The 19,262-nt window shown below is 49.4% G+C and overlaps 1 protein-coding gene across 1 annotated transcript in view; it reads left to right on the top strand.

The window, feature by feature from the left end:
- Positions 1 to 18,267, top strand: part of LOC122373972 (cold shock domain-containing protein CG9705-like) — a 48,823-nt gene extending 30,556 nt beyond the window's left edge. Inside the window, exons 3-5 of the mRNA XM_043352447.1 lie at positions 4,849 to 4,980; positions 7,622 to 7,871; positions 17,289 to 18,267. Coding sequence (XP_043208382.1) covers positions 4,849 to 4,980; positions 7,622 to 7,820 — 331 coding nt within the window. The 3' untranslated portion in view covers positions 7,821 to 7,871; positions 17,289 to 18,267. The remainder of the gene's footprint in view (positions 1 to 4,848; positions 4,981 to 7,621; positions 7,872 to 17,288) is intronic.
- The last annotated feature ends 995 nt before the right edge of the window (positions 18,268 to 19,262 follow it).

Raw genomic sequence — 19,262 nt, 5'->3', positions numbered from 1 at the left:
AGTCGAGGACTGGTGGCGAGACCAGCGCCTTCTTCACATCACTGAAGGCTTTGGAGTGCAGCGGCGTCCACACCCACTCGTTCTTCGGTCGCAGGAGGTGTCTCAGAGGCTCGGCGGTGGCCGAGACGTCTGGTGAGAAGTCACCCAGCTGGTTCACGAGACCGAGAAACGATCTGAGGTCTGTGAGGCACGCCGGCTGCGGAAACTCCGCGATGGCTCGCACCTTCTTGTTGTCTGCGGTATAGCCTGTCTGGTCAATCTTGAATCCGCAGAACTCCACCTCATTCCCGGCGAAGGAGCACTTGTCTGGGTTCAGAGTCATCCCGTGGTCGTCACACCTCTGCAGGATGTTCCACACGTGCTCCAGGTGAGCTGAGTAGCTCGAGTCGTACGCCAGAATATCGTCTACGACTTTGCATGTCTGAGGGATGTCACCGAGAGCAGCGTCGCCTCTTCGGTTGTACTCGTCTCCTGACGAGATCAGACCCATGACGGCACGTTTGTAGCGGAAACGGCCCCATGGCGTGATGAAGCACGTCTTGTCCTGGTCCTCCTCGCGAATGGGGATCTGGTGGTAGCCAGACTTGCTATCCAGCTTCGTGTAGAAGTTTGCACCGCTGCCGATCGAGGCCACAGCGTCGTGCGGCGACCTGACTGGGTACGCTGGCCTCTTGACGAATCGGTTCAGCTTGGTGAGGTCGACCGTCAGACGGCAGCCAGAGACCGTGCCGTCCGGCGACCGCTTCGCCACCGGCACGATGGGGTGGCACCACTCGGTCGGATGCTCCACCGGCTCGATCACGTCACTCTCCAGCAGCTCATCTAGCTGGCGCCGAATGTCGTCACGCCAGCAGAATGGTACACTGCGAGCTGTGGAGACGGCAACTGGTGTGGCGTCTTCAGTCAACTCGATGGCCATTGAGCCTCCGGACATCTTGCGCAGCTTCGAGGTGATGTCAAACACACGTGGGAAGGCCTCCTTCATCGCTGAGAAGTGCTTCCGTCGTTCTTCAGCTGATGGCACGCCTTTGCTTTCATCCCACGTCGGCTTCAGCGGGTGCGCCTTCTGCGCCTTCCCGGCGTCTTCAAGTGCAGGAGCAGAGCCTCGTTTGACCACTCTGCGGGGTATCTTGCTCTTCCCTGGCATGGTCCTCAGGGAGCAGACTGCTGGAGCTGGTCTGGAGGTCTCCTCCTCGTCTGAGATAGCAGAACGGATCTGCTGTGGGAACTCCTTGTGCAGTATTCCCAGTCGAACAGCGTCATGCCACGACAGCAGCGAGCTGTGCAGCTTCTTCACCACAGAGACGGCTATCGTCCTCTTGATGCTTCCCAGCTGCAGTGCGACTTGGCACGCTCCCAGGCAGGGCAGTTCTCGTCCGTCTGCTGCGAACAGGCTTCCAGAGGGCGGCGTCAGCTTCTTGACGTTGATGCCCATCTGCTTCGCTGCCTCCTGAGAGATTACAGACACCTCAGCGCCTGTATCTGGCGTCCATGTCGTTTGCTGCCTGCCACCGTCACTCCGATGCAGCAGAATCTGGATCTGCGGAGCACGCGTCGTATGCAGGCCTTGGATCATGCAGTTTCGGTGCTGCTGGTCCACTCTCTGTCTAGCAGGTGCAGATGCCGCTCGCGTCTGCATCGTGACGAGCGACACGCGTCTGCCTCCATCGGACCTCCGCTGGGTCCGGTCCGTGCTCGCCGCCGGAGCGCGCGAGCGACTGGCGCTGCGACCGCGGCAGACAGACGCGAAGTGGCCTACCTTGCCACAGGCTCGGCAGGTCCTCTTGACGGCCCTGCAGTCGCCGGCGCTACGGTGAGCTTCACCACCGCAGTGGGGGCACGTCTTTTCTGTCGACCGGTCTCTCGGGCGACCGCGGCTGCGCTGGTACTGAGAGACCCTCGCCAGGGTCGAGCCAGCTGGTTCACGGATGGCTGAGCTGTTGGAGGCGGCATTCTCTGACGCTCGGGCGATATCCACTGCCTTCTGAAGCGTGAGATCCGGCTCTTCCAACATTCTGCGGCGTGCTTCTTCGTCTCGCGTGCCGACAACGACTCGATCTCTGAACCTGTTGTCCTGGCAGTGGTGACAGAAATCACAGAACGATGCAATCTCTCTCAGTCCACAGAGAAAATCGTCCACTGTTTCACCCGCTTCCTGTACTCGCATGTAAAAATCTCTCCGATCAATGATGACGTTACGCTGGCGGCGCAGATGCGTCTGCATCGCAGTGATGATGGTGTTCATGTCAGCGTCCTCGGGGATCGGCAGGCCGTACCTGACCACCCTGGTCCAATCATCATCAAGCAGAGCGAGTAGGGCTGCCTTCTGCTCGGGCTGGGCTAGCCTGTTGACGCCAGTCAGCAGACTGTAGCCGTGAAATTTCTGTCGCCAGGATTCAAACTCCTTCAGTGACGCCGATGACGACAGCTGTGGAGCGGGAGTCGCTGATGCCGGCAGTCTGGGCGGTAGATTGACAGCTGCGTTCGTATCGGCTGGGGTTGCCGCTGCAGTAGCCGCCGCGGCTGCAGCGCCGGTCCCTGCCGCCGGCCCGGCCCATATCCGTTCCATTACGGCCACCATACGCTCCTCCCGCTGCTGGCTTTGCCGCTGAGCTTCTTGAGCCAGCTCCAGTTGCTGGGCGAGGAGTTGGGTGAGGGCTCCCAGGTCTACCGGCTTGCCTTCCTCCGTCATTGCGAGAAAAGCGCGTTAAAACCGACGAAAAAATGCTATATTTAACGATAAAAAATAAATTATACCGATCGCGCCATGTTATGGTTTTACATTTAACCCGCGCACCGACGGGGGTCTGCGCCAACTTCGTACCGACGGGGGGGGGGCGGATGACCGCCCCCCCTGAGATCTCAAGAACGAAGCAAGATAGCGACAAGCGGTAAACGGCATCGGATACGCACGGCCAAGATCTACAATTTTTACTAAGGTCATTTTCAGGTCAGGTCAAAGATGACGTCACAGGGGTCGAAAAAGTCAAAATGGCGGCGCTAGATATGGAGAGAGTTTTTCTCGAATAACTTTCGAATTAGTCAAGATAGGAACAAACTAAGGGCATCATCGTGATCCTCTCGTCAATCCGCATCGAATGATATATATGTTGACCTCGAAAGGTCAAGGTCAAAGGTTGACCTCAGGTCACGTGACCTCGAGGTCATCATGTATATCATTCGATGCGTCTTGACGAGCTGAACACAATGAGACCATCCACGCGTCTGTATCTTGCTCCTGTACGGAGTTATTGGCCAAAAACCTTTGGTGACCTTTGATGACGTCACATGACCTCACAGCTGCCCAACAGCAAAACAGACCTCAAGGTAGTGAAGGTTGATCGTATATGAAGTCATGTATGGTATATGGGGCCATTCCGACCCGTTTTAGTGGTAAAAACAGGGAGTTGATTTTTCCCCCATTGACTTATAATGGGGAGGTCGCGAAATTGACCTGACCTTAGGTCACCGATATCAAAATTCCGAGATATACAAATTGTAGCTACTAATGACCTAATAATATCCTGTGAGTTTCAAAGGCCTCCGACATCTACTGTAGCTCTGGCACGGTGACAAAGTTGCAAAAAAGTGACGAGGTTGGGTCATTCAAAGTGACCTGGTGACCTGACCTTAAAAGGTAGGAGGTTCAAACTTGCACACCATGTGTAAAATTGATGAGGTTATAGTCATACCAAATTTCGCGGCGCTACGCGCCGCGGTTTTCCCGCTATTCGCGAAAAACCTCAGGGGGGGGGGGCGGATATCCGCCCCCCCCGTCGGTGCGCGGGTTAAGTCTACGTTAATAATGGTTCGATAGCAAATTAATTATCGTCGCGATTCCACCGCCCCAGATGCACACGCGCACTCCCGATGTGAACTGTATTGAGTCCGGCTGACGACTGCACAACAATACTTTTTACTCAAGGACGCCGGAAGCTGCCGGGCGGCACAGCCTACCATCAGGCGCCGGCCGGCGCCGCGGCGGCTGGCAACAGCTGTCAGCTGACTGCGCCGGCAGAGTTCGTGCCGGCTCAGTAGCACGCATCACAACACGCGCCGCTAAATTCATGACCAGAATAACTGTACTCGATGGATGCTTTCTGAGAACCTGTGCTCTCTGAGAACCAACTCGGGATTGACTCGGTGACTTTGCTTAGACCATGGGTCGTGACGTGACTGATCCGTGAGTCATGGTCGTGACCTATCCATGACAACCTGGTGACGTCATCCGTGACCCTCGCTGTCATTCATCCTTGCTTCGTTTTTTTTTTTCTATCAGGCTCCGTCGGTGGGTCGACGCTTGGTGGCCTTAGTTGTGCAACGTAGTTTTTACTGCTGTGAATTTGGAAGTGTTTTCCGTGAAGCTCTGGATGTTTTTAGACTTTTAGGGATTCGTTATCAAATGACTTTGCCTTGTTTGTTTCCTTCACATTGAATAAACATGAATAAACTAATAAACTAAGGTACAATCCAAAGATATTTCAGAAACATAACTGACTGGTGATTGTGACCCTAGTTTTCTGTGGTATGATAGATCACCCCAGCATTGACCTTGTATTGACCTGTGACTCTCGGTGGCTTGCCCTAAAGCCGTCGCGCCCTTGTGAATGGCCCAGGACTTCGCTACTTCGCTACTGATTTGTGTACTTTCTTTACGTCATCCAGTGCTATGAATGACATGGGATTCAATGGCTAGCCCTGCTTTGACCCACGGTATCGCAGTAACCCTGCCACCTCCATGCCCCCACTGCGACCCTCTATTGACGCCTTCTGTTCCCTCTACCTGTGCAGGTCGCACGCCCCACCATGACCTCTGACTGACCCCTACTATTCTCTGTACCCGTACAGGTCGGAGCGTGGCATGCGCAACCCGGACCAGAGTGGCACCATCCTCAGCTTCTGCCGCACCAAGGGGCACGGCTTCATCAAACCCGACAAGCCGGAGGGCAACAAGGAGCACATCTTCTGCCACGTCTCAGAGTGAGTTTACGGGTGTTCGTTTTTTTTACACCGTCGAACGGTGTTTTCCGAATGAGTTACTCTCTTTACACCGCTGTTTAGTGTTATCCGAGTGCGTTGGCTGGTGTAAGCTAAGCTTAACGGGATATGTGGTAGGTGATGGCGGCACGCTTGTGATATCGATTTTTTATTGATTGTGATGGCTGCGCGTGAAAGTTGTATTTTTGTTTATTGGTACGAGTCGCGTTTTTTTATATTTTGACCTTTGGCGTTGAATCTCGGTTTCATTCTCCGCCCGTCCTTTCCTTCAAACAGCTGCAAACATCAGCCCTCTTCGCCAGCTCTACACACGCCTACGTAGTGACGGTACGATAGCGCGCGATCACTGATAGTGCGGTTATAAATGCCGAACCAGCGTTGTGTGCAACTTCGCTCAATAGGCGGATAGAAATTATATCACGTAACTAGTCAGGAAAGCTATGGGCAAAGAAACTGCTATCAGCTATATATGTAGATACATGTACGCTAGGGATGGCAATATTTGGAGGATAACTCGCTTGGTGGTAGCATTGAATCTTATTTTAGGCAATTGATCCGCGGGGCTGGCCACCTGCTGTGCTCAGTGCTGTTGCCGACCAGATGGACTACAAAACTGGTGTCCGTGCCCATAAATCGATACCGGTCGGAGTTTTCCGACATTGTGGATTGCTCTGTCTGGAAACCAGGCGTCTGGCACCCAATGTCGCAGTGCTCGATTTATGGCCTTTTATATGCCAATTTATCTTTTGGCAATACGAGTATATATTGTTGTTGTTCCTTAATTGTTTATAAGTAAGTGAGTACATTTTCTCCCTTAGTTTCACCAACCCTATAGCAATTGTAATTGAAATTGGTTATGCAGAAAATATGGTGTTTATTTAACACTTGAAAAGCTCGTAAAACCCATTTTGCTTTCATCTGTTCTTCTCTAAATCTTTGAATAGAACTTGTTCGCCCGTATTTCGTCGGCTGAACCCGAACTGGCTGGGGCATCAGGCACCTATTAGTCGCAGCGTTTTCGTGGTTACATACCGTAGCCAATGACCGTGCCATGTGCACGATCGATGCTCGTGCACGCGCGGGGGCCGGTACAGCGAGTCCTATCGACTGGCACGCGCGAGTCATAATAGCCGGAGTCATGAACGCTGATCGGTACCGCGAGTCATAATGGAATGGCCAACAGTCATATAGATGGTCCGATTCGTGCTATCGATGTTATGGGCCATAGGTCATATGGAATATGAATGACAAACATAGTCAGAGGTGGCGGAGAAGGGGCCAGAAGTTGGTGGGCTGCCCGTGTCATCTGTGGAATTTTTTGTTAATTCAGGATTAGGATTTTTCTGTGTATGAAGGTCTGCATGGCTCATCTCATTTTCTGCACATTTTGCGTGGATGCGATGTTTTGTGCATACTTTGTTTAGACAATATTTTGTGCAGCTTTTGTCCTTCAATGTCAACGCGTTTCTTGTGTCAGAAGAATCGCTTTGCTTGTGACATATTGTCCAATTTACGCGTTTCCAAGCTGATGTGGAATGTCCTGCCGTCCGATAACTATGCAACTCTGACTTTTGTACATAATGCATGTCCTTGTCCACAGATTGTCCTGTTTCTCTAATGTGAAGATTTTACAGGTGATTTTGCTGTGATGCTGCTTTACCCTCTTTAGTAATGATTTTGTGCACCTTCAGTAGTTTTTTTCATGAATGTGTGGTGTCTTTTGGAGTGTGAGTATTACATTTGATAGCTTACACGAGAAACTTTACCTAAACCATTAAAAAAAACACACTTGCTGGTGTGATCTTCGAATCTACATGCATTTCAGCTATACTTTGATATGGCACTTTTTCCTGTATTGTTTTTCAAGAGACACACGTTGGGGCACATACCGCTCATCGCCCATGTCCTCGTCGTCCCACCATTCATTTACATTCCGCATGAAAAGAAACCATTGAAGTTTGTTGCTGGATTCCCTAGCTGTTTGTTCTGTTGAGAGTGGAGTGAATTTCTACAGTTTTCGTGTCTGTTTGTGATCCTAGATATCGTCCGACAAGAATGGCCCATCAAGTCGTGATTTATGCTGGGGCTTGTTCTTCCTTTTGAGGCATTTGCTTTTGTCTTTAGAAGGCCCACGTATAGGGCAACTTTTCCCACCATTCCATCACCGTTTTCCCGTCCTCCCCGTTCAACATTGTTGGCTGCTCTGTCGTTCTCGTCTCAGTACCTACCCGCCAATAACGCCAGTGATTGGTGCCATCCCTCACACTCTATTGGCCCCAGTGGTGGCGCCATTATCCACTTTCACCAATCACCCTGTCGGCTTACCAATGCACTGGTGTAAGCGGCGTGTGTGACTCAATTGGTGCTTGCCTCGCGCAGCTATTAAATAACAATAGTTATCTTTTCGCGCATGTTAATTACATTTCTCAGTTCTCACCTAAAGCAAAAAATACGCTTATGAATCGTAATATCTTTTCCTTTTCACGACAAACCATTTTTTTCTTTCCCGTGCGCCGCTATACTTAAACGTTCGCCCGCTCTCGCATAACCAATGGATGGGTGCTCTGGTCACCTCATATTTCTGTCCTCCATACCCCCGGCTGACACTCCCTCCTCCCGGCAGTGTTGAGGGCGAGTACATCCCTCTGAAGGACGACCGGGTAACGTTCCGACTGTGTCCGATCCCGCCCAAGATGGACCGTTACCAGGCCATCCACGTGCGCATCGTCAACTTCAGCCACGCCAAGCACCACAAGTGGAACGAGCCGCCCAGCGCCGAGGAGAAGCAGGAGCAGCTGGATGACGCCACGTTTGTGAACTGAACCGATCGCCGCGAGACCAGCGCCGCGCCGGGAGCACAACGCCATACGCAGGTATGAGGATGGGGTATGGGATGGGATGGGAGGAATGGGATGAGATGGATGGGGCGGGATGACGTGAGACGGGACGGATGGAACGATGGGATAGGGCGGGATGGGACCTAACCGATTGTATTTCTCATGAATATCAATTATCAACACTTACGAGAATATGCTTCGTGACTCGTGTATTGTATAGCATGACAGACAGACCAGGAAGGGATGCGAGACGACCTGCCCGATTTTGTAGCCTAGATGGCAGCTTTTGGATGTAGATGGCAGGGCTGCATTGTTGATTAGCTTTGTAGGTGGCAGCACAGGACTGGTACTGGCCGTGGCTGGCATGCCAGGGGCAGGGTCTTCTGGTGGATTTTTGCCCAAAGCTTTACTTTGATTGATGTTTCAAATCAAATTATTTCCCATATGGCTAAAATATGAAGAGGATGGATAGTACCCTTGCAAGCAGAGGCATCCCACATCGAAAGCTACAGCAATTTTATCGAAAACCCTGCGAGGTGAAGTGCTCTGAAAGTTTCTGAGGGCGTCAAGACTGAAACTCGTAACGATACACACGTGAAATCGACACCTTTTTTTTAAACCCCACATCTGCTCTCCCGTGAATTTCCGGGAGGCACGAAAAAAAACTCCTTATAAAAGTGTCCAATCGTCCGATCCTGATCAAATATGTGTGTTCGTAGGCCTGTTCTGGTATTGCTTTATCTGCCAAGACAGACAAACTTGAGAAAAATCGAGTGATTGTACCTTTTTTGAAGGTCTCTAACCAACTTGTCTGAAATTCACCGGAGAACAAATGTGGGGTTTAAAAAAAGGTGTCGAAATATGGGTTAGGTATTTATTTCCATGTGTGGATCATGCACTCCAGATCCCTTGGGTAAGAAGTCCGTTTGTCTCCAGTGTCACATACGATTAGATTAGGAAGAATTGCTCAGGGCAATGCCTTAAAATTTCGGCCGTTTTGTGTTTTTGGAATGATGTGGCTTTATTGTCAGTTTCATGTGCTCGTCATTGTGATCGGTGTCCAAAGTTACATGGTATATTGTGTCGTATGTATTTGCTATGTTATGATTCCCCAATTCATCGTGTGTTGTCTTACTTGTTTTATTTCTTTGGCTCAACAATGTCAGCCATTTCTCATATGTCCACGTCTGGTGCTGTTCTTGCTTATTGTGGCTCTGTTGATTGGGAGTATTGATGTCATTGTGGCAGAGCTGTTCCCCAAAGGGTATTACACAAGCCTGGGTTGTGCGTTATTTGCTATTTGACATCAAGAAAACCAATAAGGCAGCATTCACTGCCATAGATGAATACGCTTGTATAAATAAGTCATTTCGAAAGAGAGAATTGCTGTCGACAATGTCTAGCTGATATATGTTTCAATTCCAGTTAATCATATATTCATCTATTATAATGAGTATTTGTTTTGACCTTAATCAGAACGAGAAACAGCCGCGACCCATTGCATGCTTTCTCTTGAATCGCACCGGAAACAGGCTGGTGAATTTCATTCATTGAAAACCATCCATTGTTCCGAGGTCGCCGTCCGCCCCTGTGCGCCCGAAATAGGTCCAGAAAAGCCTGCCACTCAGTGGTAGCGGTGTAGATATCTCCGCTGCCACGGCGGGCTCAGCTGGCCACTAATCCACGTGGTCAGTTGGCTAATCTTTTGCTCAGGAGTTGGGGGTGATCGAGCGTTTAGGCTCTGTTGGGGGTATTTATACACTCCGTGGTTGCAGGGTATTTTTTTTTCGATTACTAGCGCTTTCCAGCAGCTAGTTACGTGACTTGATTGAGCCAGTGTTAGACATTAGCCGTGTTTTAGGAACTTATGCTAGTGCACCTCTGAAACCCCTGGCGCATTGATATGTTTATTTCATAACCTATTTATAGGTTGGGGTAAGGTATAAATTATGGGCTAACATGAATTGCTTGCTTTGTAGTTAGGTATAAACATGACCATTTTTATGCACACATGTGTCAATCATTCTGTATTCTATTTGACCTGATGCTCAACGGTGTCTTCAAATCATAGATGCACCGCTGTCTAGGAAATCAATGTATGATTTAAATTAATTTCGGTGCTATTGCGTCACTCGTTATGCCACCCCATGGCGCTGCCACGGCTGCTGATGTTCAAATCTCTGCGGTGCCGGCTCCCGGCTGCCCGCGGCGCCTGTGGTATTTTACATGTGACACGGGATAAACAGAGTGGCTCCAGCTGGCTGAATTGACGTCAGTACGGCACGGCTCGGTCACAAAATAGCGGAATGATTTTGGAGTTTGGTAGAGGAGCTGGAGTCACTCGAGTCGAGCATCTGTCCTATGTCAGTCCATGAACTAGCTCAGGTTTCCGGGAAGGAATTTTGAAACAACTTGCACATTTTTTTCAGTTAGTGGATTTCCATAAGGTTTACTCGTTATGTCCATGCTTATTGCTTAGTTCGGCTATTTATGGTTAGCTGAGACTTGAGTCCAATACCATGGAATTTTGCAAGGCTGTAAGCTAGTTTTTGTTGCTAGCATATTATTTTTTGGACTTATTTTGACAACATGTGGCTTCGTTTTGAAGTTGGTTACGGTTCTCGTACTTGGTAATTAGTCTGCTGATTTTTATTGCCACCCGCTGTATCCCCCAATCATTGATGACACCCAGCGACCTCTCGACCCTCCCCCCTCCGCCCCATCCATCCGGTGGGGGGTGTCCCTGGGGTCTCTGACGTCACAGCTGTGACACTGACCGCCGGGTAGTAACAGGGCCTGGAACGGTCCATAGTGACCCGGTCACGATCGGAGGACTGTCGGGATCGGGTCAGGATAGGACGGAGGTCGCTGTTAGGTTTGTTTTTAGGTGGTTGTTGATATGTTCTTCGGTGGTTAATATTTAATTGTTTGTTTGCCGCTGTCTGGTGTTTTTTTTTTTTTTTTGTAAATTGTCTTTCGTTGTGCACCGTACCTACCTAGGGTAAGGGCGGGTAAGAGTACGCGGGCGATAAGAGTACGCATCAGCTGTTTCGGTTGCTTAGCAACGCAGGTTTGTCGAGTTCATGAAGTGACATGAAGCCGCCAGTGCGTGCATGTCACCAACGGAACGTGGGCGTTGAGCGGCGACGCTGTTGAGTTTAAGGCGATGAATATTATTTTCGAGCGTTATGATATTATTATGATATGGTACAATAATTTTGATACTTGGCAGTTGAGATGAGGTACATTTCCGTGATTGTTGTGGGAAACTTGTGAGGTTATCTGGGGAAATACTGTACAGTGCAATATTCTGTTTGCGAAGTTTTGCACAACGTTTCGGGGTTGTTTTGTGCGCAAATTGCATGTACGGTAAGAGGACGCACTGTTCAGGAGGGTAAGAGTACGCAGAATTATACATTAAATCGAATATACAGAAATATATAATTATTAATCTATCGCTCAATGACGTTTGTTTTGTAGGTATATCATCAATGGAGCACTGTGATGCAGATGCGTACCCGAAATTCTTCCAAATACGAGTTATTCTCCTTTTTGATTGTGCATTTTTTTTTTTTTAGAAACACACGACATGATTATTTCCTGATTTATAGACTTGAAAGATTTATTTTATGTTTTTCTTTTTGGATACTAGAATTAACTTAAATGCCTTCTGAGTTTGAAGCTAAGCATTTGGACAGTGCAAGCTGCATAGGTGTGTGTTCATATGCTTGCGTACTCCACCCGCCTGGCGTGCGTACTCTTACACACCCCATATGGTAAGAGTACGCAAGTGCAACGGTTCAGAAAATGTCAGTTTTAGACCACTTCCATTTACGCTGAAGGATCGTTGCCCCATGGGTTGATGGCTAATTCAATGAACTTTAATATTCCCTATTTGCGATTTCTTTCCTTCAAATATTAAACAAATGAGAGCAAGAAATCCACAAGTGCGTACTCTTATACGACTTCACCCTACTGTTTTTTGTTTTACATATTTGTTTTGTTTCTTTGGCTGGTATATCTTTGTTTGATATCGTATGAACCTTTTTGTTTGCTTTGTCTTTGTCATGTCTCGTTTTTTTTGTCGTTTTTTGTGTGTTATCGTTTTATACAACTTGTTTTATGTGTAGTTGTTTTGATAGTTTCATAGATCTTGCTTTTTTTGCTTTGAAACAGCATCATAACCTTCCTTATCATGCTTTGAACTCGTGACTGATGGTGGTATTGCTCTGATCTTTCATATTTAGCTCAAAACATTGCGCATTTCCTACTTCACTTGCTGAGGTCATTGCTATGCAAACAGCTCTCGCAACCATGATAATGAATCAAAAATAGAGCACAGGCGCAATTTGTTCATCTGCCAGCACAGCGCTACATCATACGGGCGTGTTGAAATGAATCGCGCAATCCTCGGAATTCATAAATATGGATCATGTAAGCCACTGGACAGCAAGTGCTCGCTCCTGGCGGTCTATGCGCCCTGGGCGAGCGGTCTCTTATTGGATGCGTCCCACGTGTAGATCAGGTGACCCCGTTTCTAGTATGCGGGAAACTATCGTATATTGTGTGAGTGTATGAAGGGGGGGGGGGGGGGGGGGGTAAAAGGCACATACCTTTTGCGTTACTAATATTCGTAATACCATTGTTCATCTTTTACTCATATTTGATATTGATGATCATGGAAAGCATCGACTCAGTTTCTACGTTTTCTGTTTTGCCTTTCTAACCCTTCCTCCATTGGCTGTGTTTGACGTCTGAGCTCAGCGATATTTCTGCCTTTTCCTGAAGTAGACACTCCCTCCTTCGGGTGCTCCCTGGAGGCTGGGGTCAACGAACTGCTAAAAGTGGCCGCTCTCCTCAGTCACTTAGATCGAGATTTGTGCGCGATGGACCGTCTCGCTAGTCCGGTGTGTAGTTCTCTGCTCTGAAGGTTTGTGATATCCGGGACTGAGGCTGGATACCGCTCCTGAGTTCAGTTCCGGCTTCTATATTTGGCCTTGTGCTTGTGAAAGTTAGTTATTTTCTTAATACAACCAATTACGTCTGTTAACCTTCCGCTCAACACTCGCTCTTCTTTTGCATTGTTTTGCTGTTGGGCTCAACGAGGTGTTCTGCACTTCATGTAGATTATGCATCAACCTGTTTTCTAATGATTTGTGAGACCGGGTGCAGAGTTATCGCAAGTCTTCATGAATTTACACTTATCTCTTAAAAGCCGTGTTTCTCGGGTTATCGATCACTTGCACTGGAGTTCAGTTTTTCCAGCTCTCGCAACTTTTTGTCGCCTCTTTTCTCCTCTTTCTTCCTATATGCACCATAAACAGTCTCTCTTCCCTCCCTTTCTTCTTTCCTTCCTCCCATATACCTAGTCATCCTAACCGCTCCTGATTTCCCACATCCTGCTATTCTGATCAGTTTCCTATAGTTCTCTGCCTGTTTCCCACCACCAATGTCCATTCCCAGATCCGGTTAAGTCGATGCATCTCCGTCTGAACCAATCTTAGCCGCACGAGCACGTGTAACCAAGGGACGGCCCGCCCCCGCAGCCCCCCCCCCTTCCACTCCCTCACGAACCCCCAGCGCTGCCAGTGACAGTATCGACAGCGACTCATTTGGCTAATTGCTCCCTCCCGCTCTCCACATGGCTGCGGTAACCAGCGGGGTTGTTCTGGGCTCCCGGTTTGGGTACCGCTGAGGTATCGTGTGGCTGTGGGGTCACCGGGCATGAGGTCGCAGGCTGTCCACTGAGGGTTGCTGGTCGCATATGGTCGCTCAATGGACGGGAGAAAGTCGCTGGAAGTCGTGAATTGTGAATTGTGGGCATGTCTCTTGACATCTTTGTAGATCGCACAGGGTCGTTTCTCATGTCACTTGAGGTCACTTGACGTTACCATGGGTCGCTCAATGTGCGACTGCGGTCCGTCTTAGGTCGTTATAGGCCCATGTGAATCACAGTCACTGCAGGTCTGCAGAGTCGCACTGAGTAGTCACTGGAGGTCACTGTGTCACTTCGATGTCACCGTATGTGACCTGAGGTCACTGAATGTCGCCGTGTTTCACTGGAGGTCACTGGGGTCACTGGGTATCGCTGGAGGTCACTATGTAGATGTCGCTGTATGTCACGAGCCACTGGATGTCGCTTTAGGTCACTGGGGTCACTGTGTGTCGCTGGAGGTCACTGGGTTGGTAGGGTCCACCATGGGCTCATCTCGACAGTCCCGCACCGCCCGCTGGCCGAGTGCAGACCCATGTTGGTCGGGGGGGGGGGTGCCCAAATGAATGGACCGGCTCGGGAACGTGTTCCCCTCGCCCCCTCCCCCCCCCCTACCTCCCCCGCTGGGTGACGTGTGTGCTTCAGGGCACGTGTTAGGTACTGGTCGCTCTCGTAGGGTGGGGAGGGAAGTGTTTCCTGGAGCTGGTGTTCCCCACGTCCAGTATGTCGCCTGTGTGCTGCTAGTTTGCTGGATGACGGTGTGTGTAATGTGCTGTGCCGGAGATGACAGATTTCCCAGATCTCCCAAGTCTTTGGCGTCGTCACAAACTCATGATCTTCGTCAATCCTGAAATGATTGGCTCCTGACACCTCTTATTTGGTTATATCCCACTTAGTTTTTATGGTGTTACAGAATCAAGCTTTTCATTGGTACTTACTTCCTAATTCGTTTGCCGTACGTTTGCAAGTTAGTTTATTTTTCTAGTTGCTATGTAAGCCTGAAGAGCGTTTTTGCATCATTAGACTTCTCCAAATTCAGTGTGGAAAATTTGGACAGTCCCGCCTAGAGGGCATCTAATGATATTTGGCACTGGGATCTGCCTGTCCATCTGTATGTATGCCTGGATGTCTCTCTCTCTCTCTCTCTCTCTCTCTCTCTCTCTCTCTCTCTCTCTCTCTCTCTCTCTCTCTCTCTCTCTCTCTCTCTCTCTCTCCTCTCTCTCTCTCTCTCTCTCTCTCTCTCTGTCTCTCTGTCTCTCTGTCTCTCTGTCTCTCTGTCTCTCTGTCTCTCTGTCTCTCTGTCTCTCTGTCTCTCTGTCTCTCTGTCTCTCTCTCTCTCTCTCTCTCTCTCTCTCTCTCCCTCTCTCCCTCTCTCTCTCTCTCTCTCTCTCTCGCTCTCTCGCTCTCTCGCTCTCTCTCTCGCTCTCTCGCTCTCTCGCTCTCTCTCTCTCGCTCTCTCTCTCTCTCTCGCTCTCGCTCTCTCTCGCTCTCTCATTCTATTCATAGTTTTGTATTTCTTTCCTCTTCCCTCTCGGGTCTGCTGTGATTCACATTTTGCAACTTGACTAGACAGTATGTTCGTCCGATGGCCTGCTATCTGTAGTTGCTCAGTGCAGAGGACATCCGTTTTCCTGTGTATCACGTCCCTTCGTCCGCACAACGTACCAGACTGATAGGGTGCGGGTAGAGAACGGAAAAAATAGGGTGGGGGAAGTTACAAAAGGATAAGATTGGGATGAGGGCTGGAAGGCCAGCAATAGCAGAGGCAGCGAGGAAGTATTGTAGAACTCTGCCGTACTAGAAGATACTTGCGTGTTTGTTTAAGCAGTTTTCCATGTGCCATGATTATTAAACTGTTCTGAAAATTTGTCAAGCGAATCTTCCTATAAGGCATCTTGAAATTATAAGTATGGAGGAACACTAGTCAAAATACAGAACAAGCTGAATTAACCCGCGCCCCGTAGGGCTACCGGCGGACCCTACCACCCGTAGGGGGGGGGGGGCCGTTTCGGCCCCCCCCTAAGATCTCGGAAAGTTACCGGCCGATTTTCAAAATTCAAACGGCGTTCGATAGCCCCACCCGGGAACTACCTTGTGACCAAATTTCATTGACCTAGGTCAAACCGATGACGTCACAGGTCAGGTCAAAGTTCAGATTTTCACCGTTCACAGGCAATTCAAGAAATGTGTTGTGAAAGCGAGTAAATTGGTAATTTATTGAAAACCATCGATGGTACATTGTTCGTCAAACACATACTTTGCTATCTGAGGTCACTGATACCAGGTCAGGTCACAGCGAGGTCAGGTCACCGGGGGTCACAATATGAATGTGTCGTGTGATACATGTTTTATGGTCCATTTTACATGACAAATGCGATTATGTGGGTTAGGCAGCCCTTGGGGCCAGCCTAGGTCATGTTTTGGTGAAGGTCAGGTCAAGGTCAGGTCAAATTAGGTCAAATTTCAAAGTTGATATTTTTGCATAAAATGGGTATCGATTCGATGCAGCTCGTCACGGGGAGTCTAATGGTGGTCTTCGTTTTGCTCTACGAGTTCTAGAATTGCCAAAAATTGAGTTTGAAAATTTGACGTCATCATTTTTGAACAGTTTTTTCGCTATAACTTGGCCAAAAAACGAGGTATCGATCTGAAATTTGGTATGTAGATAGAAGACGGTAGGCACTATCACATATATTCCGGTCTTTTCGAAACTCAAAAAACTTTTTGGATTTTTTGGCGAATATATCCAAAAAAATGCTTTTTTGATTTTTGGGGGTCAAAACTCAAAAATTTCAAAACTTCGAGATAGCAGTTTTGTAGCCCTGTCAATTCTACACCTTTTATGTCTCGATCATTTTTCTGTATCTTCAAAGCTGTAGTCCTGACAGGTCTTATCGCGAAGGTCTTTTTTCGGTCGAAAATGACAACATGACGTCACTCTGACGTCATTTGTGGCCAACCTATCATAGCCTCTGGAAAAATTTTTGGTCACAATGTGTAAAATTGATGCCCGGAGGGGTCCTGAAAGTTTGGTGGCGATATCTCAAGCCGTTTAGGAGATATCGACCGAAAAGGACGGGGGGGGGCCGTTTCGGCCCCCCCCCCCCTACGGGGGTTAAGATGTATTTCGCAATAGCGCTGCGCACGATTCTTGCAGTTCATGTGCAGCTAACTTTCGTCCGATACATTTTACTCACATGAGCTCAAAGCCGACTTCTTCATCCAAATGCTCTGGAAGAATTAAAGTCTCATCTTCCTTGAGTATGTGGATCATTGCGTGCAAAGTTAGCGCTTCCGCAATATGCTGATGTGCAAAACTTCGTGTTATTGTAACCTTTATGCTCTTTGAAAGAAGCGGTTCAGACTTTGGCTAGACCGTGCGAGGTCGGCGCTTAGTTCTGTGGTAGGCGAAACGTGGAGCTTCTCGCCTGGTTTCTTATAACTATTTTTCGCTACACGTCTTGTATAAGCATGTAACTGAAAATGCGTCTTTCAGCTCTCAGTTTCAAACGTACTTTTTCCAGAAAAGTCTCACGCCACGAATAACCTTCTGATGTGCAATGTCTGAATCACTGGAATTGTGCCTTTGTCTTATTGACCTTGACTCTTCTCCACAGATGACCTGACCGTGACGGTGACGTGAACATGACTGACCTGCCCCTGGCTTGAGCGTGACCAGACCGTAGCCTTGACCTCTCCGTGACCTCCATCTGACCCCGCCACGCCCCTGTTCGCCGCAGAATGTGCCGCCTCTCTGCCGAAGGCGACGGATCAACTCTAGCTCCTGTCTCGACTTTATCCAGCCGGCGCCCTGGGCACGTCCAGCCTAGCAGCTGGGGACGTGCCGACCGCCCGGCTGGCTGGGGACGACGCGGCGGCTCGAGATCGCTCGAGAAGCTTCGAGAAACACTGAGAGACGGTGGCGAAACTCATCGAAGCAACATGTGAGGATGCGGTGGACATCTGCGTCGGCGCGTTGACGAGGGTCTGGGACTCGGAAACTGCTCGCGCGAGGACGGACTCCTCTCGCAGGAGTCTGAGGACTCGTGAGGACGGTGATGGTGAAGAGTGAGGACTGTCTAGACGCCCGGTCAAGAGAACCGCCGCAGGCAGTGCGCTTTGCGTCATCTCCGTCGTGAGTTCGCTGGAAACCGCTTCTCGTCTCGCTCTATTTTCAAACACGCTTGTACCGGTCGGCGTGGCTTGTTTCGACCTCTGTCTCGAATTGATTGGAGCTCGCTTTCTGTCTCTCGCGCCAGCGTGTCCCTTCTAGCGTGTATCGGGTGGGGTCTCAAGTGAGAGCGTGTGTGAGCGCGTGGATGTGAGCTGGTGAGCGTGTGAGCACGGTGAGCGTCCGCTGAGTTCTCTCGCCGAAGGTTAATTCCTGCCCCGCCTTGAACGGAGGGCTCTCTCGACCGCCGCGAGACTCGTAAGGGCGAGATTGCGCTCTGCTGGCGCGGGGTCTCGCCTCTATCGACGACGGCTGTTTCGGGATCGTTGTTGAACGCGGAAAGCTCGCGCTGTTGTCGCACATGTAACGGCGCCGGCGAGAATTTCTGGGGTGGTTCACCTGATGGAATTAACGCTAACCCGTGTCAGCTTCGGCGTCTGTGCGGCAGAGGGCAGTGCGATCGCCTGCTCCGTGACTCCCGGGCTGGGCCAGCCGACGAGTTGGAGCGAGCCACCCGTGTCGTCAACAATACATGCGGTAGGGTAGAGGCCGAGTCTGTGAGACGACGAGAGGCGAGTGAGACAGAGTGTGGTGGGGGAGGGGCGCTTACAGTGTGCGACTGTAGGAGGGTAGGCCCAGAGCTGAACAGATGATAGCACTGCTGTCTGCTAACTTAAAGGGACCCTCCCACCTTAACATTGGATTTGAGTTGAGATAGCCAAAATGGGGTCCCTGGCTCACAATTACCGGTTTCGGCACTCACAACATCGAGAAATGCCTTAAATCGGAAATATTGAATTTCAAAATTGCAGCGTTTTGATTCAGAGGGGCTAATGCTTAGGAATACCCCTCTGAATGTGTGACGTCAGCGCAGATATCTAACGATTTTTAAATGTTTGACTAAAACGTTTTGTAGCACGCGGTGGTATATGCTATTTGCGCGCAACATCTGCCGCAAACGCCGCACTTCTAAAATAAAGTCGCTAGAAACAGCGGAGATCCCAAAAAAGTAAACAAAAGTAAAAGTCTAATGTCTTGAAAACCGGTGAATATTTTTCGGTGAAATTTGGTAGATATTCGTTTTCGCTCTTTCTGAACCGAGCGACATCCCTTTCATGCCAATTCATAAACTTTTTTGAAGGTGGGAGGGTCCCTTTAAGTCTAACGGTTGCGCAATAGACATCGCTCTTTTATAAACACATCGAACAAACACACCACATCGCTCTTTGTTACAATAAGATGCATAAGATTGCCCTCCATGCCACCTCCCGGTTTAATGACCGATGTGCTCGTATTTGACAATCTCATACACATTTGAATTGTTCAAAACGACTTTACCATGTATAGCGACAACTATTCCGCTAGGTTTAAGTCGGGTATCTATCATCACCGTTCAATTACACGCAGCTACCTTCACAGCTATTTTCCAGCCCACCTGTTCTCCCCAAATACATCCCCACCTCCCCAATCATCCGCTGTCGTTTTTTGCCGTCTTTCTGTGTCACCTCTGGCCCGCTCCCAGCCATCACTTCCGCGTGCGTGC

This window comes from Amphibalanus amphitrite, unplaced genomic scaffold (genome assembly GCF_019059575.1).
Source record: "Amphibalanus amphitrite isolate SeventyFive unplaced genomic scaffold, NRLGWU_Aamphi_draft 000039F_arrow, whole genome shotgun sequence".
Taxonomy (NCBI): Eukaryota; Metazoa; Arthropoda; class Thecostraca; order Balanomorpha; family Balanidae; genus Amphibalanus; species Amphibalanus amphitrite.
The sequence above is the reverse complement of the archived record's forward strand: the minus strand, read 5'-3'. Positions and strand labels throughout refer to the sequence as shown.